Source organism: Callospermophilus lateralis, chromosome 18, assembly GCF_048772815.1.
Source record: "Callospermophilus lateralis isolate mCalLat2 chromosome 18, mCalLat2.hap1, whole genome shotgun sequence".
Lineage (NCBI taxonomy): Eukaryota > Metazoa > Chordata > Mammalia > Rodentia > Sciuridae > Callospermophilus > Callospermophilus lateralis.
The window spans coordinates 54,877,928-54,902,936 of record NC_135322.1 but is presented as its reverse complement, the minus strand read 5'-3'; the positions used below and the strand labels follow the sequence as shown (position 1 = coordinate 54,902,936).

At 40.8% G+C, this 25,009-nt stretch overlaps 1 protein-coding gene across 1 annotated transcript; it reads left to right on the top strand.

Moving 5' to 3' along the window:
* Positions 1 to 1,047: 1,047 nt before the first annotated feature.
* Positions 1,048 to 23,427, top strand: LOC143383685 (ATP-dependent RNA helicase DDX19A). The gene is made up of 12 exons (XM_076838517.1): positions 1,048 to 1,196; positions 4,296 to 4,344; positions 5,933 to 5,983; positions 7,319 to 7,454; positions 11,430 to 11,522; positions 13,708 to 13,810; positions 14,163 to 14,277; positions 18,158 to 18,335; positions 18,763 to 19,000; positions 21,173 to 21,335; positions 21,799 to 21,990; positions 22,423 to 23,427. The coding sequence occupies exons 1-12, from the start codon at positions 1,140 to 1,142 to the stop codon at positions 22,482 to 22,484; spliced, it is 1,437 nt and encodes a 478-aa protein (XP_076694632.1). The 5' UTR covers positions 1,048 to 1,139; the 3' UTR covers positions 22,485 to 23,427.
* The last annotated feature ends 1,582 nt before the right edge of the window (positions 23,428 to 25,009 follow it).

The following is a 25,009-nucleotide window of genomic DNA, read 5'->3' as shown; positions in this document are numbered from 1 at the left end:
TTAAGATCCAAATAAGATCCTCTGCAATATTTTCTATACTGCCCCTACCCCAATCTGCTAACCTAAGATGCAGCAAAAATAGGTTCTGATTCTTGTTCTGTAAGGGAGTCCAAAAGTTCGGTGCATTTTCTCCTCCTAAAATACCTTTTTCCTTCACCTCTGTCAAATCTGATTAATATCCAGCTCACAAAAAATATACCTAATTTCTGATGTGGGTTGAGCAGGCCTTCACTGAAGAGAGTAACTTTCAGAGTACCTGGCCATTTCAGTCTTTTTCCTGGCTAATGAAAAATGCATATTAGCCATATGGAAACCCTTGGAGCAAAGGCCCATATGGCTGCGTCCCAAACCCACTTGCATCAGGCCCAGCGTGATGTTGCGCAGTTCATCAGAACAGTGGATTCAGGAGCCAGATTTTGGTCCAGGCTGCAAGTCGCTCTTTTCGGGGGAAGAGGGCGTGGGTACTGGAGATTGAACCCAAGGGTGCATAACCACTGAGCCACATCCCCAGCCCTTTTTATTTTTTATTTTGAGGCAGGGTCTCGCTAGGTTGCTTAGGGCCTCGCTAAATTGCTGAGGCTGGCTTTGAACTTGCAATCCTCTAGCCTCACCTTCCCGAATCACTGAGATTACAGGTGTGCACAACCATATCTGGTATCTTATAGTTTTATTTTTCTTTTCGCAGAGCTGGGGATGGAACCCAGGGCCTCTTGCATGACAGACATGTACTCCACTGAGCCACCCCACAGTCAATATATTTTTCATGAGACTTTATATAAAGCTTTACAGTTCAGAAACTTTGAGTTGCAGCAGCTTTTAAAATAAATTTTGAGCTACTTCCGTGTGAAGTAAGGCAATAATGAAGGGAGGGCTGTTTTTCACTTTGTCGCGCTCAAGAACTTTAACGCAAGCGAAGACGCACCTGAGAAAATCGAAACAACACCTGAGTCGGCTTACAGATGAAGGCCTGGCGCGGAAGGGTGACGTCTGCGGCCGCGAAGGAACTGACGTCAGTGAGTTCGCCCTCCGCCACTTCCGGCCCTCGTGAGTGGCATCTTGCACCGGTTGCGGGCCGGGGACTGATATTGGCGCGCTGTGTTGTGCAGGTTTTCGCGAGTTACCCTACCATTAACAGGACCATGGCCACCGACTCGTGGGCCCTGGCGGTGGACGAACAGGAGGCGGCTGTCAAGTCGGTCAGTGGCTTCAGGCGGGGGGACAGCACCTCGGGCCCCTGTAGACTCTGTTTCGGGCGCAGGGAGCGCCGGAGTTGGGCAGGCCTCTCCCCAGCACGCTCCTCGAGTTTTCCATGGGCAGTCCCTTAGTCCTGTTTGCTCCTAGAAAGAAACCGGTGTGGAGTTTTTATCTTTATTTGGGCTAAAGACTTTATCTTTTGGTAAATCTATCCTTGCTGTATGGTCTGGTTTCCTTTATGGCACCTCTTTGTCTTGACGGTTGTAAGGAAAGGGAGATACAGATGCTGATTTTTTTTTTCCCTTATTGACAGGTCTCTCTCTCTCTCTCTCCCCCTCCCTCCCCCCTCTCATTTTTTTAAGTGTTCTCAGGCTACTTTATATTTAACAATTCTTGGATCCATGTTTAACATGGTTGGCAGTTTGTAGCAGAATAACAGATTCAAGTTTAGATTTAATGTTTCAGTCAACTGCAAATGTTGGAGAGAGGGACTTACAAATTGTTTCTCTGATGTCTAAAGTGACATTTAGTTTCATATATTAGTCATTTTTTTCTAATTAATGAAGATTCATTGAACTGGAGTGTAAGTGCTGTAAATTGTGGTTTTCAGTTCTTACATACCAGACACCTGAAGTTTAGATTTGTTCATTAATAATGGACTGCTGATTTTGAGAATGTAGGTTTTTTTGGTAGTCTTAAGCCTTGTATAACTTTTTTTTTTTTTTTTTTTTTGGTACTGAGGATAGAACCCATGGGTGCTCTACCACAGAGCTATATCCTCAGCCTTTGTGTGTGTGTGTGTGTGTGTGTGTGTGTGTTTGTTACCAGGGATTGAACCCAGGGGTGCTTAACCACTGAGTCACATCCACAGCCCTTTTTCAAATTTTATTTAGAGACAGGGTCTTGCTGAATTGTTTAGGGCCTTGCTAAATTTCTGAGGCTTACTTTGAACTCAGGATCTTTTGCCTCAGCCGCCTGAGTTCTTGGGATTACAGACATGCCCCACAGCACCTGGCCCATCCTCAGCCTTTTAAAATTTTTATTTACTATTAATAGTAGTAGTACCAGGGGTGCTTAACCACTGTGCCACATCTACCATCCTTTTTTATATTTATTTATTTGTTTGTTTGAGATAGGGTCAAGCTAAGTTGCTTAGGGCCTTGCTAAGGTACTGAGGCTGGCCTTGAACTTGTTGTCCTTCTGCCTGAGTCCCCTGAGTTGCTGGGATTGTAGGCACACCTGAAAAGCCATATATAACTTTTTAATGTTTAAATTGCATGTTTTTTCTCCAGCCACTTTTATTGTTGTGGAAGGATTATCAGTTTATCAGCAGGTATTTGAAATGGAGTAAGCCCAGTGGAGTATAGGAAGCATCTTCATCGTCTAGAATGAGGGAAATGATGTGAAAGTGCCAAGGTTAATATGATAAATGAGCTCTGAGCAGTAAGAGGGCATTACGAGTAGGAAAACCAGGTATGATTTGGTGAGCTAGATATTAGAAAATAAATCAGATTTGACAAAGGTGGAGGTAAAAGGCATTTTAGGTTGGGCACAGTATCGCACACCTATGATCCCAGTGACTCAGGAGGCTGAGGCAGGAGGATCATGAGTTCAAAGCCAGTCTCAGCAACTTAGCGAGGCCCCAAGCAACTCAGTGAAAACCCTGTCTCTAATAAAACATAAAAAAGGACTGGAGATGTGGCTTGGTGGTTAAGTGCCCCTGGTTTCAATCCCTGGTACCAAAGGGGGCGGGCATTTTAGGAGGAGAAAATGCACCAAAGTGTTGGACTCCCCTACAGAACAAGAATCAGACTCATTTTTGCTGTAGATTGGGGTAGGGGCAGTATAGAAAATATTGCAGAGGGTCTTACTTGGACCTTAATGAAGAATTTGAAGAGGAAAAAAAGCTTTATTTGGTAGATGTGGGGATGTTTTACAAAAGGGATATTGACAAATTATATCTGAGGGTTGGCGAGATATATTGGATTACAGGGAACAGAATGTGGTAGAAGGAATGATGTGTAGAGGAAAGGAGATCAGTGGGGAAGTTATTCTGATATCTTAGAAGTAGAGGGCATATGTTGAGCAATGGAAATGAAGATGAGGTGATGGGATCAAGAAATACCGTGGAGGTGAGCTAAGCAGGATATGCTAACATAATAGGAAAAAAAAAAGAGAAGGGAAATAATACCAAAGCTTAGTATGTTCAAGCTGGATCTGTAGGCATCGTTAATCAAGTGCTAGTAACAGGAATGGGGAAGTAGGAGGAAGGATAATTTTGATATGGAGAGTGGTGAATTCATATTTGGATGTTCTGAATTTGAGAAAAGGCAACATCTTGGTAAACATCTCTTAAGACTTTCTTGAAGTTTACAGGTTTGATGACTTGTTAGGATGACTCATAGAGTATATACTTATGCTCAGTATATACTTGTGCTCACTGCTATGATTTATTACAGTGAAAAGATAGAAAGCAAAATTAGCAAAAGGAAAAGGTTCCGGAGGCAAAGTTCAGAGGAAATCAGGTACTAAGAGTGCTCTGCCAGTGAAGTCTGTAGGATGTGCTTAATTCCTCCAGCAACAAATAGTAACAACACTGATGAAGTGTTGTCATGCATGCCCGTTGTAGACTCAGGGCTTAAGGTTTTCTTTTTAATTTTTTTCTTTCCTTTTCCTTTCTATTTGTATTCTTTATGGCGGTCCTGGGGAATGGACCCAGACACTCATGCGTGCTAGGCAAGTGTTCTACCACCGACCTACATCACCAGCCCTTTTATTTTTTATTTTGAGCCAGGGTCTCACTAAGTTACCCAGGTTGGCCTTGTACTAATGATCCTCCAGCCTCAGCCTCACAAGTTTCTAGGAATATTTGCATGCACTACCATGCCCAGCTATCATTCCTTTTCTTAGGTTGTTGAAGATACAGGAAACATTTTTGCTCATGCTTTTAGCACTTCTGCTTTGAGCAGAACAGATCAGCTCTCTGAATATAGTTTTGCAGTAGTTCTTGTCAGACTTTCAATAGGGAGCTTCTGTTTTGCTCAGAGGCCTTTCTTTGCTTAGGTTATTTGCTTACTCTGTTTCTTTTTATTCCTATTCAGATGAGCAGTTTGCAGATTAAGGAAGAGAAGGTCAAACCAGATACCAATGGTGAGTCACTAGAAACCACAGGCTAGGTACAAGTGACACGGGTGTGTCTGCTTTGCACTCACAGCTGCAGCAAGCCATGACTCTTTTCTTCGGTGTAATATTTGGCAAATGCTGGAGCTGGAATTGAGAGTCCTAAATTAGAATTCATTACTAAAGGGGAATATATCAGTTTTTAACTTTTGAAAGTATGTCTAGGTTTAAAACTCAAAATATATAAAAATATACAAGGCTTCCTTCCCATGCTGCTCCAATGTTTACCCTGTTCCTACTGCCACGTGTGTCTATTTGCTGGGCCTGCTCTAACAAGGTATCACAGAGCTGGGTGGCTTAAACCACAGCAGTTTATTGTCTCACAGTTTGGGAAGCTGGAATTCCAATATCAAGGTATCAGCAGAGTTGGTCTCCTCTGAGGATTATGAGGAAGACTCTATTCTGTTGCCTCTCCCCAGCATTCTTGTGGTGTGCTTGTAGTCTTTGATGTTCCAGCATCACCCCCATCTCTCCTTTTATCTTTACCTGGCATTCTCTTTGTGTCTGATGTCCAAGTGCCATCCCCCCTCGTATTTTTCCCCTTTTGGCAGTGCTGAAGATTGAATCCAGGGCCACAAGCAGGCTCAGCAAGTGCTCTGTCACTGAGCTATATCCCCAAGTTTCTCTTTTATAAGGACTCATTCTTATAGGAGCAGGGCACACTCTGATCTTAGCTTAAATTTTTTTATTCTCAGTGACCCCCATCTCCAAATAAGTTCACATTATGAGGCACTAGGGGTTAGGACCTGAACATATGAATTTTAAGAGGACACAATTGTACCTATAACATATACCATCCCATAAGTAACCACTGTTCCTGGATTTTCAGTAGTCTTCATTAGTTTTTTGAGCAAAGCAAATACAAATATAAATTCTCCTTTTTTTCTCCTGTCACCATCATGGTGTTTAATCAAACTTAGAATTTTTTTTTAAATTTATTTTATAGTTTTAGGTGGACACAATATCTTTATTTTTATGTGGTACTGAGGATCAAACCCAGTGCCTCACATGCCAGATGCGCATGCTACCACCTGAGCCACATCCCCAGCCCCAAACTTTTAGAATTTTGCAGTCTAAAAGGTAAAAATTGTTGGATTGTGTTTGCTAACATAATGCTGTATTTTAACTTAGGATAATTCAGAAGTGATATACTAAGTTAGCTTGAATTTCTATACACTTAAAGAATTGCTAGATATAAAATCCATTAAACATAAAGAAATGCCAACTATTTATATTTGGGTCACTTAAATAAGTTTTAGTGTTTCTGTTGTCCTACTTTTTTTTTTTGGCAGGGGATGGGGTACCGGGGATTAAACTCGGACTCTCAACCACTGAGCCACATCCCCAGCCCTATTTTGTATTTTATTTAATTTAGAGACAGGTCTCACTGAGTTGTTTAGCGCCCAGCCGTTGCTGAGGCTGGCTTTGAACTTGTGATCTTCCTTTCTTAGCCTCCCTAGCCACTGGGGATTATAGGTGTGTGCCACTTTGCCCAGCTATTGTCCCACCTTTTAAGTTTAATATTTGCCTGTTTAGTAACATGTGTTTTCTTGTGTAGGTGTTATCAAAACCAGTACCACTGCAGAGAAGACAGATGAAGAAGAGAAAGGTAACTACTTTTTGAAGCCCCATGGCAAGAGATGGAATATGACCTGGCGCTTGCCTTCCTGGACCCAGAGGCTGAGTTATGAGATCAAGTTGAAGAGGAAGATTCAGCAAAGGAGATTGAGAAGGAACAGTCAGTGAGATAGAGTGAAAATCAAGAGCATGATGTCCTAGAAGCCAGAGGAAGTATTACAAAAGTAGGGTGTCAGCTATGGGTAAAAAGTTGATTAAGAGAAGAACTGGAGCTGGCTGTGGTAGTACTTTTCTATAGTCCCAGCTACTAGGGAGGCTGAGACAGAAGGATCACTTGAGCCTGGGAGTTTGAGGACAGCCTGGGCCATATGGTGAGATGCTGTCTCAAAAAAGAGAAACTAGAAATTGACTATTAAACTGATTTTGTGGTGTGGAAATCATTGTTGAGCTTTCCAAGGACTATTGAGGTCAAATGTCGAGTTTTAAAAAAAAGAAAAAGCTCATTCAGTGTACAATAGAAAGGAGGGAAAGAAAGCAAAATGAATATAGACAGCTCTTTTATGGAATGTTTCAGAAACTGGAGTAGTGAACTCTTAACAGTAGCAGAATGGGGATTGTGAGGTAAAGGAAGAAACACATTTATGAACACAGATGTTAAAACAGGCTCACATGCTCCTAGGAATGGTCCGGTAAAGGGGGAAAGTGAAATGCATGAGAAAATGAGGAGACATACCCTTGTGGGCAGGAAAGAATGAGAACTTTCAGATAAGCAGAGGCTTAGCCTTAAGAGCACAAGCTGTTTATCTAGGTACTAGATGGGAGGTGGAGGATAGTTTTGTAGATATGGGTAGATGTGTAGTTGTGGTCATGAATGGGAATGTGGAGAAGTTAAAAAGTTGAGAAAAGAGGAGTTATAGCTGGAAGTTTGAGAAGAAGGATGAACAAGTGGACTATGAAGACAAAGACTTGCTGGGCAACTCAGCCCATTTGAATCTAGTGGTGAAGAATTTAAAGGGAAAAGCGGAGCATGGTGTTGCACACCTGTGATCCAGCAACTCAAGAGGCTGAGACAGGAAGAACACAAGTTCAAAGCCAGGCTTAGCAATTTAGCAAGACCCTAAACAACTTAGCGAGACCTTGTCTCAGAATAAAAAAGGGACTGGGGATGTGGCTCAGTGATTAAGTGCCTTTGTGTTCAATCCCTAGTACTAAAAACAAAAAAAAAGGAGGCTTGTCAGTGTGATCATGTTTTTCTCCAGCCATGCTTGGTTGCCCAGGTGCTGGTGCAGAGGGGAAGAGTGGGCTCTTACAAGGGTGGAGTTTGCCTGGTGAGTATGGAGAAAATCTGCTAGTTTCTTCCTGACAGAGGACAGAGCTGCCCAGTCTTTACTCAACAAGCTGATCCGAAGCAACCTTGTGGATAACACTAACCAAGTGGAAGTCCTGCAGCGGGATCCGAACTCCCCGCTCTACTCAGTGAAGTCTTTTGAAGAGCTTCGACTGTGAGTATCCATGGCTTTGAACAACTTTTTCTTCCCAACTACACCCCTATAAAACTAGGACCTAAGAAATTCTTGTGTTGATTTTACTTTTCAATTTGCTTTAAATTTTTTAATGTATTTACTTCTCTGAGTAGGTAATAACGCACAATTCAGAAATGAAAACGAATGAACAAGTTTACAGTGATGGTCTCCCACCCCTTTCTTGGTATCCAGTTCTCTTGGTTGAGATTTTTTTTGAGACTCTTTCTCTCTTTGTGGCCCAGGCTGGTCTCCAACTCCTGGGCTCAAGGGAGCTTCCCATCTCAGCCTCCTGGGAAACTGGTGTTAAAGGTGTGCACCTCTGGGCCTGACTTTCTTGGTAGAGATTTTAAATGCCACAGATTTATTCATCATAGCTGAAAGTCTCTTTTCTTTTATGCTCTTAGAACTTTCAATAAAATATTGGCTGACAGGTGATTTCTGGATATCAGGAACATTTCTTATTAGGTAAGCCCTTTTGTTAGATTGTAGGGTATACAGTCTTAAGAACAGTTTATCTGTGTATAGAAAGTCTGTGAAAAGAGCCTGGATTCTCAGTATTAGAGTGGAAAGCAAATTTTATTGTTTCTAAATTTTAAGAAAAACCCAGAATCAAGCCTTAAGGTAGCCTCTTCCTGTTGTGCTAAGAAAGCCTTTTAATATCATTATTTTAAAAGGTAGAGAATTAGGGCTGGGATGTGGCTCAAGCAGTAGCGCGCTTGCCTGGCATGTGTGTGGCCCGAGTTCAATCCTCAGCACCACATACAAACAAAGATGTTGTGTCCGCCGAAAACTAAAAAAAAAAAAAAAAAAAAAAAAGAAAAAAAAATATATATATATATTAAAATTCTCTCTCTCTCCCTCTATCTTTAAAAAAAAAAGGTAGAGAATTATGAGAGTCATTCCATATGCTTTGTTTTCTTCAGTAAATTAGTAGAATGGTATTTATGGATGATTGCTTCATGTATATGCCGCTGTGCAGGTTTTTTCGAGGAGTACATCACATACCTACCATTCTTGCTGTCTGCCAGGATCCAAATGATAGACAGAAAATAGCTAGTGAATAAGAATGTGGTGGAATAAATGGATTATTTGCCTTTGTTTAGAAAAATCTAGTGTGCCCCTCTGGGCAAATAGAGGCTAAATTCCTGCTGCCTAATACCACTGAGTAAGATACATTGAAAATAAGAGCTAACTAGTTGTTAGTGAAATGTGTTAGTCTGTTTTTTGTCACTGTGACAAATATCTGAGAAAAATAACCTAGAGGAAGAAAATTTTATTTTGGCTTACATTTTCAGAGATTTTAGTCCGTGTTTGGCTGGCTTCATTGCTTTGGGCCTGAGGTAAGACAGAGCCTCATGGTAAAAGGGTGTGGAGAGGAAACCTGCTCAGCTCAGGGCAGCCAGGAAGCAGAGAGAAGGGGAGAATGGAAGGAATCACTGATAAAATATATTTCCCAAGGACATGCCCCTCAGTGAGTTACTCCTTCCCATCACGTCCCACCTGCCAACAGTTTCCATCACCTCCCAATAGTTCGTTCACATAGTTAATCCATCAAATGTGCTAATCCCCTGATGATGAGGTTAGAGCCCTCTTGATTCAACAGTTTCTTAAAATAGCCCTATCCCTGGACTTTGCTGCATTTGAGACCAAGCTTTCAAAATACAAGACTCGGGACATTTCAGATCTAGATCATAACACAAAGTAATTGTGAAGAACGTGTTTTTTTTTTTAAAGTGTAACTTTTAAGGTTTTCAAGAAATAAACTTTTCCTAGCCTCAGCAAGTTCGTGAGACCTTGTCTCAAAATTTAAAAAGGGCTGGATCAGCCATGCGACCAGCACACTAGCTTCATAATAGAGGTTCGAAAGCATAAAAATTAACTAGTGAGTTTTAAAATTAAAGAGACATAACTTTCGTTACCTTATTTGCCCAGCTTAGAGACGGCTCCTCCTAGCTCCTGCCTTCAGCCACCTTATGTGATAGCGAGGTTAACACAAGAGGCCAGCGAGAGAGAGGGAACACGCCAGGGAGTGAGTTTTTATTGGGGAACAAAAAATTCAAGGGAAAATTCCATCCAATGAAGGTCGAGGGGGGCAGCATTCCAAGGTCAGGGTCAGTGATTGGTCTTCAGGTCAGTGGTCAGGCACACCCCCACACAGACAAGCCCTTGCACCTGAGACAGGATGGGGACGGCTCTGACACAGTGTCTAAGCACCTCTCACCCAGCCAGGGAGGTAACTCAAATCACGTAGGAGAATGGCTTCCCTCAGCTGGAGATGTAGCTCAGTAGTAAAGCACTCCTGAATTCAATCCCCAGTACCAAAAAAGGCAAGTTCTTTCTAATTCAATTGTTGGAAGTCGGAAGAAGCAAAGAACAGGAAGTAGATCACCTAATGTCCTTGGGGCCGTTGTTTTGTCTTGGTACTTGGGATTGAACGCATGGGGGCTTTACCACTGAGCTACATCCCTAGCCTTTTTAATTTTTTGAGACAGGGTCTCACTAATGATTTACTTAGGTCCCTGATAAGTTGCTGAGACTTGCCTCCAACTTTGTGATCCTCCTGCCTCAGCCTCCTGAGTTCCTGGGATTACAGATGTGTGGCACCATTCCCAGCATTTGGGCTGTTTATTTAAAAGATTTGAAATAATCTGCAAAATAAAAGAAAAATAATAATCCAGTGAAAGCTATCAGATTATATGAATCCCAATTAGGTATGACTTTTTCCTTGATAACTAAATAAGAAGCTGCTTTATTTTCCCAACAAAAAATACCAAGCATTGTTTTTTGTTTTTGTTTTTGTTTTTTAAAGTTCTGCATATCTGAGAAACATGTGGCAGCATTTGCCTTTTAGAGAGCCTGTTAGCCTCCAGTGAAGGCTTCGAAAACAGAAGTCTTGATGCAGTTTGGCTTTTCTTCAGAAACAATCTGGTGTGTTTTTTGTCAAATGTCCTGTCAGTTTAGAGATAACAGAGAGCTCATTGTAAATGGAATGTGAGGGTAGTTTAATTGATATTCTTTTGTGCAGCTACTTATATAAGAATTTGGTGCTTTTTTATTTTTTACTTTGATTAAACATAATTAAAGTCATCTATTCTACATTAGCTATTAGAAACTGGCTTAAACAATATTCTTACCTCTTGGTTGTCTAGTGTATTTGCAGAGCTGGCTTTAGAAGGAGTGTGGAACACAAAAGGACTGTGATTCAATTTTAAATTTTTGTGTAGTGGTGGGGATTGAACCCAGGGCCTCACACTTGCTGAGCAAGCACCCTACCAGTGAGCTATATCCCCAGCCTTTGAGGCTCAAGTTTTAACATGTGCACCAAGAAATAAAAACTGAAATCCATTCCCTAAGAAGATTTCTATATCTTAGCAGTATTGCAAGAACTATTTATTTTTAGATATTTCTTTTATAATTTATTATGCTATGAATTAGTAAATACTGCTCTGCTGTACGCAGGGAACACTTGTCATCCAAGACCAGCCGATTTGTGGGTCTGCTAAAAGCATGAATTTCTCCAAAAAGGAAACCAGTCTTTATTTTATGAATTGTATAGTAGTTGCAGATTAAAATTTAGTAAGGTTAGAACAAATTAAAAAAAATGTATTGGACTGGGGTTGTGGCTCAGTAGTAGAGTGCTTGCCTAGCATGTGTGAGGCTCTGGGTTCGATCCTCAGCACCACATATAAATAAAAAAAGTAAAAAATCCATTGGCAACTGAAAAATATTTTTTAAAAAAATACACACACACACACACACACATATATATATATTCATATATATATGTATATATATATCTTAGTAGGTAAAGATGGTGGTTTGAGTTGACTTTAAATAGTATTTTTAAAGGCATCATTCATCATTCCTTGCTAGATGTAGGAAAAGGTAAGATTAAAGGCCTTTAAACTAGTTGCAACTATTTGAAACCCATCTTGTCTTTGCTTTTTCTCCTAGGAAGCCACAGCTTCTCCAGGGAGTCTATGCCATGGGCTTCAATCGACCATCCAAGATACAAGAGAATGCGTTACCCATGATGCTTGCTGAACCGTGAGTGCAGACCCAAGACCCCTCTTCCCAATCTGATTTAACTGAAATTAAATTTAGCTTTTATTATCTGAGTACAAAATTGGTAGTTTGGGCTAACATGTTTCTTCTGGAAAAGAGCTTGGGCAAGTACCGAGAACATGGATTTAGGCATAGTTCCTGTCTTTCCCGTTTAGCACTAAAAACTAAGAGTGCATTATTTTAAAATTTGGGGAAATAGTGGTTGTTGTTACAGGGAATTGAACCCAGAGATGCTCTACCTCTAAGCTATACCCCCAGCTGTTTTTTAAAATTTTTTATTTTGAGACAGGATCTTTCTAATTTGCTGAGGCTGACCTTGAACTTGTGATTCTTTTGCCTCAGCCTCCTGAGTTGCTGGGATTACAGATATGTGCCACCATGCCCAGCTAAACTTGGGTTTTTAAAAATTGAATTAGCTAGAGTACAAAGAGCCTTATCCTACTAAATAGCCTTACCTTGCCAAGTAATAAAACAAGGCTCCAGGGCTGGGGTTGAAGCTCAGTGGCAGAGTGCTTGCCTTGCACATGGGAGGCTCTGGGTTTGATCCTCAGCATCACATAAGAAAATAATAAATAAAAATAAAGATGTTTATTTAAAAAAAAAAAAAAAAGAAGACTCCAGTTGATAGTCAGTGCTCCTGTCTTAATTGTCCCTTCATGTCCTCTCCCGTCCCCTCCAAAGTGAGCTCCATCCTGAAGTGCATCATTATCCCTCAGGTTTCTTTATACTTTCACTAGATATGTATATGTCGCTAAACTCTGAGGAATAGTTTGCACATTATTAAAGTTTAAATGGTGTTATACTTTATGCAGCAACATTATAGCTGAACATTTTAGTTTTTTTTTTTTTTTCTTTCTTTGATTGTTCTTGGGGTGAGTGGGTACTGGGGATTGAACCCAGGGGTATTTTACACTGAGCCACATCTCCAGCTCTTTTATTTATTTAAAAATAATGTTTTAGTTATAGATGAACACAATACTTTTATTTTATTTATTTACTTTTGGGGGGGTGGGGAGGTATCGGGGATTGAACTCGGGCACTTGACCACTGAGCCACATCCCCAGCCCTATTTTGTATTTTATTTAGAGACAGGGTCTCACTGAGTTGCTTAGCACCTTGCCGTTGCTGAAGCTGGCTTTGAACTCAAAGTTCTCCTGTCTCAGCCTCCCAAGCTGCTGGGATTACAGGCGTGCACCACTGCGCCCAGCTATTTTATTTATTTACTTTTATATGGTGCTGAGGATTGAACCCAGTGCTTCATCACGTGCTAGGAAAGTGCTCTACCACTGAGCTATAACCCCAGCCCCTTATTTTTTATTTTGAAACAAGGTTATGCTATGTTGTTTAAGACTTCATTAAGTTGCTTTCCCCCACCCCCATTAAGAAAGAATAGACAGGCATATTTATAATCCCAATGACTTGAAAGGCTGAGGAAGGAGGATTGAAAGTTTGAGGCCAGGTAGGACAATTTAGTGAGGTTCTGTCTCAGTAAAATTTAAATGAAAGGACTGTGAATGAGCTCAATGTTAAGAGTGCTTGTCTAGGGCTAGGGTTGTGGCTCAGCTGTAGAGGGCTCACCTACCATGTGTGAGGCACTGGGTCCGATCCTCAGCACCATGTAAAAATAAAATAAAGATATTGTGTCCGCCTATAACTAAAAAATGAATATTTAAAAAAAAAAAGTGCTTGCCTAGTATGTGGAAGGCCCTGGTTTATCCTCAGTGCTGCACTATCCACCCAACCCCCGCCCCCCAAAAAAATAACAAGATGTGAAAAGGGAAAGTGCAGAATGCAGGAGGAGCCAAGATCCAAGACACATTATGGCTCAGCAGAAAATGGGGATTTGTCTGGCACAGATCTGCTCTGTACTTTTGATTTCCCTGGAGCCCTTGGGATATAAAACTAGGGTACTTTAGTTATGCTAGAGTCAAGAATGAGGATTTGCGTGTGTGTGTGTGAACCCATCTAAAACAATCATTATTTCCTTGACTATTTAAATTTTTAAATAACATAAAAATATATTCAAGTAATTTGCATTCAATGCAGAAGATCTAGATAATACAGAGAAGCATAAAGAGGGAAATATTCCTTCTACCCAGAAAGAACATTTTGATATTTTATTATGTTCAACCAATATTTATTTCTTTTTTGCTCTTTGTCAATCCAGTCCACAGAACCTGATTGCCCAGTCTCAGTCTGGCACTGGAAAAACAGCTGCCTTTGTCCTGGCTATGCTTAGCAGAGTAGAACCAGCAGACAGATACCCTCAGGTGAGGGCTTGGAAGCCTGGGAGTGGGGGCTTGCCTGCCCTGGGAAGGAGCCATTTGATGGGAGGATTAATGAGAACCCTGACCTTTACTGACAGCCTAGGCCATGGCTCAGGCAGAACGGATTAACACACCAGGCCTCAACCTAGTAGAATTCATTTGAAAGCAGCGTCTTACAAAGGCCTCCACCATGCCAGGGATCCCATCAAGCTAGGGCTCCCTACTGAAGACTTAAGTCCACTATTGGAAAGTGGGAGGTTGTGACTCCCTGCATTGTTCAAGTCATAATAACTACATACTTGTGTTAGAACCTATTTTCTGTTACTAAACTCATCCTGTATGATTTTTCTGTCAGTGTCTGTGCCTCTCCCCTACATATGAATTGGCACTTCAAACAGGAAAAGTGATTGAGCAGATGGGCAAATTTCATCCAGAACTAAAGCTTGCTTATGCTGTTCGAGGCAATAAATGTGAGTATGGGGGATGAGATCCAAACAGTGAGCAGTGGGAGAAGGTAGCTGCATATTTGGATTTTGAAGCTGAGAACATATTCAGCTTTTGAGGGTACAAAGAATTTTTTTTTCTTTCTTTTCTTTTTGCACCAGAGATCAAAACCAGGGCCTTGGGCTGGGGTTGTGGCTCAGCAGCAACAGCAGCACACTCACCTAGCACGTGTGAGGCCCTGGGTTCGATTCTCAGCACCACATAAAAATAAGTAAACAAAATAAAAGTATTGTTTCCAACTATAACTAAAAATAAATATTAAAACAACAACAACAAAAGAAAAAAAAAAAAAAAAAACAGGGCCTTGCTCATGCCAGGCATGTGTTCTACCCCTGAGCCACATCTCCAGCTCCTATTCAGCTTTTTAGATCAGTCTCACCCTAGTGCTTTTACTGTGTCTGTTTAAATACTTGCTGATGTGTAAGCTGTACTTTCCAATCCCCTGCCTCAGTCCTGGGGATCAAACCTAGGGCCTTGCACATGCTAGGCAAGTGCTGTACCATTGAGCTACATCCCTGTTCCTCCTCTCTAGTTTTAAAAAAATTTTAAGTTGTTAAACAAAAGCTCATGAAGTTTCTAGAGTCTTCAGTTCTTCATTGAGAAGATGGAATTTTGAGTTTGGCATCCATAGTTCTGGGTCTACCTAGTAAAGAGGTATTGAATTAGCAGGACTGGGGATGGTAGGTTGGGGTCAGATCCCTTCCATTAACTATATGAATCAGCCCTAATAAGAAGAAACTGAGAGCATGTATAGTTAATACATTCATGCTCAAATCAGAAATCCCTCCTTTAATTCTTCTATGTGTGCTGTAGAAAGTATGGGTTAAAGTGAAGAGGGGAGCATGGGAGGATTTGAAAGATTCCTTAGGAAATGGGTCATTAGAAAGTAACAGAATAGGGGATGGGGTTGTGGCTCAGTGGTAGAGTGCTTGCCTAGCATGCACGAGGCACTGGGTTCGATCCTCAGCACCACATACATGTAAAATAAAGATAATATGTCCACTAAATAAATAAATAAAATAAGAAAAGAAAGTATCAGAATATGTAGAACTTCTACAAATCAATAAGAAAACAATCTATCTACTAGGAAAATGGACAGAAGAGGCCCAATTGAACAGCCACTGCACAAAAAGGAATTCAGATGTCTAATAGACATGAAAAGATGATGAGCCTAATTGGGCTTCTGGGAAACAAAGAAATGGAAACGTTATGCCCCTCTAAGCTGAGAAAAAATTAAAGTATCTGATAATACTAAATATTCGTGAAGACAGAACTGAAGTGCACGCACACTCCTGGAAGGGAATATACATTGGTATAATCGTTTTAGGAAATAGTTTGGCATTACAAAATCCCCAGCAATTGGGGAGGCTGAGGCAGGAGGATCACAAATTCAAAGCCAGCCTCAAAATATAAAATAAAAAAGAGCTGAGGATGTGGCTCATGGTTTAGCACCTCCAGATCAATTCCCAGTACCAAAAATAAAAAAAACATGGGGCTGAGGTTGTGGCTCAGTGGTAGAGCGCTTGCCTAGCATGTGTGAGGCACTAGATTCGATTCTCAGCACCACATATAAATTAATAAATAAAGGCCCATCAACAACTAAAAAAATATATATGTATTAAAAAATAAAAATTAAAAAAACAGAAAACAAAAATTGAAAAGAGAGACATTCCCTTGTCCCCAGCAGTTTATAATTGCTTATATAGAGCAGCAGTTCTCAAGTTTTTTGGTTTAGTATTCTCTTAGATTCAATATTATTGAGGAAAGCATTTTTTATTTTTTGTAGGTTATATTTATTACTATTAACCATAGTAGAAGCTAAAACTGAGAAACTTTAGAAGTACTTATTAAATTAAAAATAACAGCAACAAACTCACTACATATAATGTAAATAATTTTTTCTTAAATACTTTTTAGTTGTCAGTGGACCTTTATTTTATTTATTCATATGCAGTACTGAGCATCAAACCCAGTGCCCCACACATGCTAGGCAAGTGCTCTACCACTGAGCCAGAACCCCAGCACTATAAGAGGTATATTTCCAATACAAAATTAATAAGAATGACATTCTTTTTTTAATATTTATATTTATTTTTAGTTGTAGTTGATTGGACACAATATCTTTATTTTATTTATTTTTATATGGTGCTGAGGATCGAACCCGGGGTCCTTGCACATGCTAGGTGAGTGCTCTACCGCTGAGCCACAACCCCAGCCCTGACATTTTATTTTACATTTTTTAGCAAATCTTCTAATATTTGCTCATGTATTTGTTTTTAAATTTATTTATCTATTTATTTTTGTAGTGCTAGGAAATTAAGCCCAGGGCTGCTCTACCACTGAGCTGCACGCCCAGCCCTTTTTTTCTTTTTTCTTTTTTTTTACTGGGGCTTAAACTCAGGGGTACCCAACCCCTGAGCCACCCAGCCCTAGTTTGTATTTTATTTAGAGATCGGCTCTCACTGAGTTGCTAATAAGCACCTCGCTATTGTTGAGGCTGGCTTTGAACTTGCTATCCTGGCTCTTGTTTTTCTTTTTGAGACAGTCTCACTCTGTTGCCCAGGCTGGCTTCAAACATATGATTCTCCTTCTCAGAGACCTGGGTAGCTGGGATTACAGGCATGTACCACCATACCCAGCTAATTTAAAAAAAAAATTTTTTTTTTTTGTGGTAATGGGGATTGAACCCATGGGTGTTCTACTACTGAACTACATCCCCCTTCCCTTTTATTTTATTTTGAGACAGGGTCTTGCTAACTTGCTAAGGCTGGCTTTGATCCTCCTGCCTCAGCCTTCCAAGTAGCTGGGACCAAAGGCAAGTGCTTCACACCTGGCTTTTTTCACTTTTAATAATATGTTTTGGAGATTATTTCATCTCAGTTCCTAAGTATCATTGGTGTCATACATTGGGTGTATCTTATCTTACTCATCATGTTTTGTGTGTCTTCTGTTTATTTATTTATTTTTTAGTTTTAGTTGGACACAATACCTTTATTTATTTTTATGTAGTTCTGAGGATCAAACCCATGGCCTTGCATGTGCTAGATGAGTGCTCTACTGCTGAGCCACAACCCCAGCCCCTGTGTGTATTCTTGCACATGTTACTTCATACATAAACTGTACTTGCAGGATTAATTTCTAATAGTGAAAGTGTTGGTCAGTGGGCACATAAATTAGAAAATATGATAAATGATTGTAACAGTTTCAATTCCAACCAGCTATAGTTTAGGATAATGTAGTATTTTGTTAATTTAAGAGCTCCATATTTTAGGAAAATAAGCTACACAAATAGAATGTCTAGAGACCAGAGAATAGAGCAATAAATTTTGCCAGTTGACAAATAAATTTTGTAACAACTACCAATAAAGGAGGAATTAAGTGAATTATTGGTGAATGGATGATAGAAAAGGAAGAAGAGTAATCATAAAGAGAATTGTATGATGTTAAGTTATAGGAGAATGTAGAACATTTATTGAGGGTCCATGGCATGGAATTTAATCATGATCACAATGCCATTCTACTCGTTTCACAGTAGAAGAAACTAAGATTTGAGACAACACTCAGGTGTGTTTTGAAATCTGAAATTAATTTTTTCTACTAGTCCTGGAAGGATAGGCAAGACTTTGATTTCCAGAGCTGGCTTTGCCTATGAAATACCCACAGAAAGGACTGGGGATATGGCCCAAATGGTAGCGCGCTCGCCTTGCATGCATGGGGCGCTGGGTTCTATCCTCAGCACCACATAAAAATAAAATAAAGATATTGTGTCCACCTAAAGCTAAAAAATAAATATTTAAAAAAAAAAAAAAAAAAGAAATACCCACAGAAAACATTTCATCTCCATAGTGGAAAGGGGTCAGAAGATCAGTGAGCAGATTGTCATTGGTACCCCTGGGACTGTCCTGGACTGGTGCTCCAAGCTCAGGTTCATTGACCCTAAGAGGATCAAGGTATTTGTTCTGGATGAGGCCGACGTGATGATAGCCACTCAAGGCCACCAAGATCAGAGCATCCGCATCCAGAGGTAAGAACTAGAGTGAGGAGGAAATTCAGATGCCCCTCTTGCTTCTGTTGCATTCTTTCTTTCTTTCTTTTTCTTTTTAATATTTTTTAAGTTGTATTGTGTACAATTTTATTTATTTATTTTTAAATTATTTATTGTTTTATTTATTTATTTTTATGTGGTGCTGAGGATCGAACCCAGGGCCTCACATACGTTAGGCAGGTGCTCTACTACTGAGCCATAACTCTAGCCTGCTGTTGCATTTTTTACTCTGATATTTGAAAAAGCTATTGTTTGGTGGGCCATTTTCACGTCAGCACTGACCATCCTCCCAGCCTGGGTTGGGAAAGGAGATCTGGGACCCTAACCCACCCCTATGCCACCCTGGACCTGCTTCTTCTCTCTATCCCAGGGATGCTGTATAAAGTGCCTGGGTCTCACCTTGCAGGATGCTACCCAGGAACTGCCAGATGTTGCTTTTCTCTGCCACCTTTGAAGACTCTGTGTGGAAGTTTGCCCAGAAAGTGGTCCCAGACCCCAACATTATCAAACTGAAGCGTGAAGAGGAGACATTGGACACCATTAAGCAGTATTATGTCCTGTGCAATAACAGAGATGAGAAGTTCCAGGCCTTGTGCAACTTGTATGGGGCCATCACCATCGCACAAGCCATGATCTTCTGCCATGTGAGTAGCACTTGCAGGGCTGCCCCGCCCACTTCCTCTTTAGGAAAATAAGCTACACAAATAGAATGCACAGCTGCACCTCTGTGCTGAGGAGGAGCAGGTTCCAGTGTGTGCCAAGAAAGGAAGTAGTTTTTGAAGAAATAAGGAGACAGTTTCTGAGATACATAGGGTAAACAGAGCTCCCTGTACTGTATATCTTATGTGTACATGATATGTTATTGGAAAACGTGAGAATAAGCTGATATTTATGAAAAAATTAGAAATTTAACAAGATGGGTGGTTATAAAATATACACAGTTTCCCAACTGCAAACAAGAAACATTTGAAAAGTGGAAGAATAAATCACACACATAACGCAAAATGAACAAATTTGGAGTAAGTATTTAAGATTTCTGGGGCCTGGGGCTGTGACTCAGAGGTAGAGCGCTCGCCTACCATGCGAGAGGCACTGGGTTCGATCCTCAGCACCACATAAAAATAAAATGAATATATTGTATCCACCTATAACTAAAAATAAATATTAAAAAAAATATTTAAGATCTCTGAAGAACACTTCAAGATGATACTAGAGGCTGGGTGCAGTGGCATACACCTGTAATCTCAGTGACTTGGGAGGTAAAGACAGGAGGATTGCAAGTTCAAGACCAGCCTTAGCAATTTAGTGAGGCCCTGAACGTTGTAGCGGGACCCTATCTCAAAAAATAAAGAGCTGGAAATATGACTCAGTGGTTAAGCACCACTGGGTTTAATCCCTGTTACCTTGAAAAAAGAAAATGGTACAAATGCCATGGATATGAGAATATAAGACTAAGACAAGTCATTCTCTTACTGAAAGATCTGTAACTCTGATTAGCTTTGCTTTTTTTTTTTTTTTTTTTTTAAGCAGTAAAACATCTCCCCATCTCCACTTCAGATTAAAACATTTTGAAAAAAAAAAAAAGTGGAAAAAATTTAAAAAGTACTTTCATAACCCACAGTGGTCAACATCTACTTTTCTCTGTCTTTATATCCCTTTTTTTTTTTTTTTTTTTTTTTTTGGTGGTGCTGGGGATTGAACCCAGGGCCTTGTGCACACGAGGCAAGCACTCCACCAACTGAGCTATATACCCAGCCTCCTGTTCATTTTTATTTTAATTTTGAGACAGGCTCTTCTAAGTCACTGGCCTTCAGCTTGGTATCTTTCTGCCTCCGCCTCCAAAATTGCTGGGATTACAGATGTTAGCCACTGAACCTGGGTTTGTTTTTTCTTTTTGCTGAATCATTTTAAAGTTAGTTATAGACATCATATACTCAAAATGTTTACTAAGAACGAGATATTCTCCCAGTTGACCACGGTGCCACCTTCATACCTTTAACAATGATACAATAACATTTTCTCAAATACAGTTCATATTCTACCTTCTTCAGAAATGTTCTTCATTGCTTTTTGTTGTATTAAACCTATAACTCAACCCAGGATTGCTTACATTTAATTGTCATTTCTCTTGAGACTCCCTTAATCCAGAACCATCCCCTGACCTTTCTGAATGCCTTTCATCACATGGACATTTTAAGAGTCTAGGCTCATAATCATAATTTGTTTGATTTTCCCTCTTGTTTTTTGTTGTTTTGGTGGGTTGGCTTTTGTTTTCTGTGGGGGGGGGGTTATTTGCAGTGCTGGGGATTGAATCCAAGGTCTAGCCAGCTACTCTGCCATTGAGCTATATCCCCAGCCCTTTTATTTTTTGCGATAGTCTCTTGCTACATTGCTGAGGCTGGCCTTGAACTTATGATCCTCCTGCCTCAGCCTCTTAAATAGCTGGGATTATAGACATGGGCTTCTGTGCCTGATTTTCTCCCTTTTGATCTATACAAGTTAAATATTTTTATAGTAGTATCGAGCTGAGATTGTAGCTCAGTGGTAGAGTGCTTTCCTTGCATGTGTGAGGCTCTGGGTTCGATCCTCAGCCCACACAAAAAAATAAAGATTGTGTCAATCTGAAAATCTATATAAAAATATTTTTGTAGTACAAACGTTTTTGTAAAATTACTACTCAGGTGACATAGTTACTTCCTACTGTACCACATCAGGTTGGCAGTTTTAGGAAATTTAACCTTAACTTCAGGTAGAGTCTTCCAGATCAAAAACAGTCTCTTTAGGTACCTTCATTTCTCAAATAATTTTTCTTCCAGACCCGCAAAACAGCTAGTTGGTTGGCAGCAGAGCTCTCAAAAGAAGGCCACCAGGTGGCTCTGCTGAGTGGAGAAATGATGGTGGAGCAGAGGGCTGCTGTGATTGAGCGCTTCCGAGAGGGCAAAGAGAAGGTTCTGGTGACCACCAATGTGTGTGCTCGTGGTAAGCAGAGACTGTCCTGGAATCCTAGGCTCAGGCATCCAGCCCTGTTAGCGAGAGAAGTCCTTATATCCAGGAGACTTGGATGGTCTCTAGGAGCCCTCTGGGGTTGGTGGGGATAATCCTTTTCAGGAGAGATGGAATTTCCCTCGGGTGATGGGAATTTATAGAAGCCAGCAGTCATGCCTAGGTACAAGGAAACACTCAAAACAGAGTTAGCTCTTTCCAGGGCATCTCTAGGTGTTTGGCTGTGGCTGTGTCTTCAGACTCTTGCGTGTGTAGCAAAGACTTGCTTTGTGGTTTCATGGTTTTAGTACCTGCAAGGTTCTGGTACATAGGCCAATATGTATCCTCTCTTGTGCCTGCACCCCAAAGGTGACCTGCTGCAGACTCTCCCTCCACCAGAGTGGGTGCATGGCTGTCTATGTCTTTGGCCCTGACTCCTCTGTGTCCCTCCTTTGTGCAGGCATTGATGTTGAACAAGTGTCTGTCGTCATCAACTTCGATCTTCCTGTGGACAAGGACGGGAACCCAGATAACGAGACCTACCTGCACCGGATTGGGCGCACTGGCCGCTTTGGCAAGAGAGGCCTGGCGGTGAACATGGTTGACAGCAAGCACAGCATGAACATCCTGAACAGAATCCAGGAACATTTTAGTGAGTCCCCAGAGGGTCTCCTGCAGGCACCCTCTTTGTGGTGGATGTGGGGAAAGGGGAAGTTTTCCTGTGGCCCTGAGAGAGGCCTTTGTCCCTATACATGCTCCCTCCCTTCCCTTCTACCATTGGCTGGATGGGTGTTCTCAAGGAACATACATAACGCTGGGGGCTTAGGGGCTCTAATGATGATTCCCCTGTGGCCAGGCTGAAGGGCCTGGGCTTTTGGATGTTGGTCAGAGCTCCCTGCTCAGGCTCTGGAAGCCTTTGGGGTTAAGAGGAAGGAGCATTGTAGTGGCCCAAAGAGCGGCCCAATCTTGGACAGGGTCCTGTGTCTTCCCTTTTCCTGCCACACTGTCCTTGTGGGTGACTTCAGCTGTGTCTCCATAGCAATCCCATTTTGGTCTCTCTTCACATCTTTCTTTTCCCCCCTAGATAAGAAGATAGAAAGATTGGACACAGATGATTTGGACGAGATTGAGAAAATAGCCAACTGAGAATCTCTACCAGCCACTGGTGCCCGCCCTTGGGGCTGCCCCTGCCCAGGAGACGAGTGCTTTCATGGCACAGGCCTCAACTGTCACCACAAAGACAAAGACATGAGGAGAGAAGCTACCTACCTCATTTTAAATTATGTTTGGACTTGACAAAAATGTGTGCAAATAATGGGAGACAATTGAAATTTTGCATTTTGGAAATAGTCCTAAATTCCCCCCTTTTAAAATATGATTTTCCCTATCTTTATAGTAATCTGGTTGCTGATGGTAATCACTTATCCAGGGCCTCCCTACCTACTGTCTTTCTGGCAGTGGGGCTTAGGACCAGCCTACAGCCCTGAAGAAATGACAGGTAGATGTCCTCCGGAGAGGCAGGGCAAGACATGAGTGTTGTCCCACACCATGGGTGGAGTGAAGCCAGAGGCTTCTGCACTGCCCCTCTCCTGTACTTGTTGTGAATGTTTCTCCTACCTTCAAGTATCATCCTGTTGGTTGCTTTACCTTTGCTGTCTGTCTGCACTGGAAGCTTCCCTCTTCCTCCTTGATGAACACCATGGCTCCTTTTATGAACTTGAGATTTGGGAAGAAGCATGGAAGTCAGTGAGAGAGATTGTTTTGGTACGAGTGGTCAAATTCTTTGAGGATCTGGGCCTGCTTTCCCCTTTCCATTTCTCCAAATACTGTGGGTCCTGGTTGTGGCCACCAGGAGACTTGGCCCAGTTAGCCAGTTCTTATCCATGGGGTGTCATGCGGTGCCTGGAGCTGAGCAGAGTTTGGAAAGGAAGTTGTGACCAAGTGAAACTCTAATTATGCTGTTATCCATAATAGTGGACTTTTTTGGGTACTTAATTCATACATTATATGTATGAATAAGGACAGATAAATTATATGCATCATTCATTATAAGAAATTTTAAAGTAATTATGAGAAAGGCTTTACTAATCATGATTTGTTATTTGTATTTTTCTGCTTATTAGACTAATATATGCTCATTAAAAATATGTGCATCTATATATAATGTGAAAGTGCTCCCTGCCCTTCAGTAGGGGGTCATATTGCCTTCTATGCAAAAGCAATCCAACTTTCTTTTGTAGAAGTATGATTGTGCTCTTTGTGCAATTATGCAGTCTGATTTTTTACTGGTCACCATGTCTTAGACATGTTGACCCATCTAGCATACATTTATTCACTCTGGAAAATGGCATCACTCCAGCATGTAAGCAGTCCTGGCATTTATATCCTGGTGGCTCCAATGATAGGCACTGGAAGTTTCCAGTGTGCAAGGTTACCCACAGTGCCACAGTGAATACTTTTGTCCTTGTCTTGAAGCACTGGTAAGAATTGCTCTAGGATATATTCCTGGAAGAAGAACTGCTGGGTCAAAGAATAGAAATATTTAAATTCCTAATACATTGCCAGTTATTCCTGCCAAAAAGCTTTTTCCTATTTGTTATTACAGTAATACAAAAATACTTATTTACCCTTACCTGCTTGCCAACTTTATTTTTAAAATGCCAGTCTGCGTAGCAAAATGTCATTGCCTTTTTTTTTTTTTTTTTTTTTTTAATTTACTGAGCCTTGGCAAATTTATAGTTTATTGGATAATTTTATTTTCTCTTTTTGGAAGCTGCCCATTCTTGTTTTACTATTGGGGTATAAGTCCTTAGTGGGTTTTAGCTCCCTGTTCATGTTGGGGCAATTAGACTTTGTCTTAAGTGATGGATGTTTTCTTAGTGTTGTTTTGTTAATTTTTTTTAGTTGTTGGTGAACCTTTATTTTATTTATTTTTATGTGTTGCTGAGAATCGAACCCAGTGCCTCACACATGATAAGCAACTGCTCTACCACTGAGTTACAATCCCATCCCCTTCTTAGTGTTTCTTTACAAGTTCATTTTTTTAAACATGCCACACAAAAGTTTATTTTTAAGTGGTAGGGATGGAACCCACTGTACATGCTAGGCAAGTGCTCTACCACTGAGCTATCCCCAGTCCAAAAGTAAAATTTCAATGTTAAGATTCCATTTTTGGGGGGCTGGGGATGAGGCTCAAGCGGTAGCACGCTCGCCTGGCATGCGTGCGGCCTGGGTTTAAGCCTCAGCACCACATACAAAGATGTTGTATCTGCTGAGAACTGAAAAATAAATATTAAAAAAAAAAAAAAAAGAATTTAAAAATGTTTCCATTTTTTAAGAAATTTGGATTTTATGTCATGACTAGAAAAATTTTCTTCATACTATAAAAAATTTACTCATATTTCCTGTAGAGACAATTGTTGAGCAATACATTTTTTTTAGTTCTTGTTGACCTTAAAATGTCATTAGCTGGACCAGGCACAGTGGCCACAAGCTTGTAATCCCAGCTATTCAGGAAGCTGAGGCAGGAGGATTACAAATTAAGGCCAAGCTGGGCAATTTAGCAAGACCCTGTCTCAAAAAAGTTTAAAAAGTAGCTTAGTGGTAGAGTGCTTGCTTAGCATATGCAAAGCCCACAGTTCCATCCCCAGGATGCAAAAAGTAAATTTAGG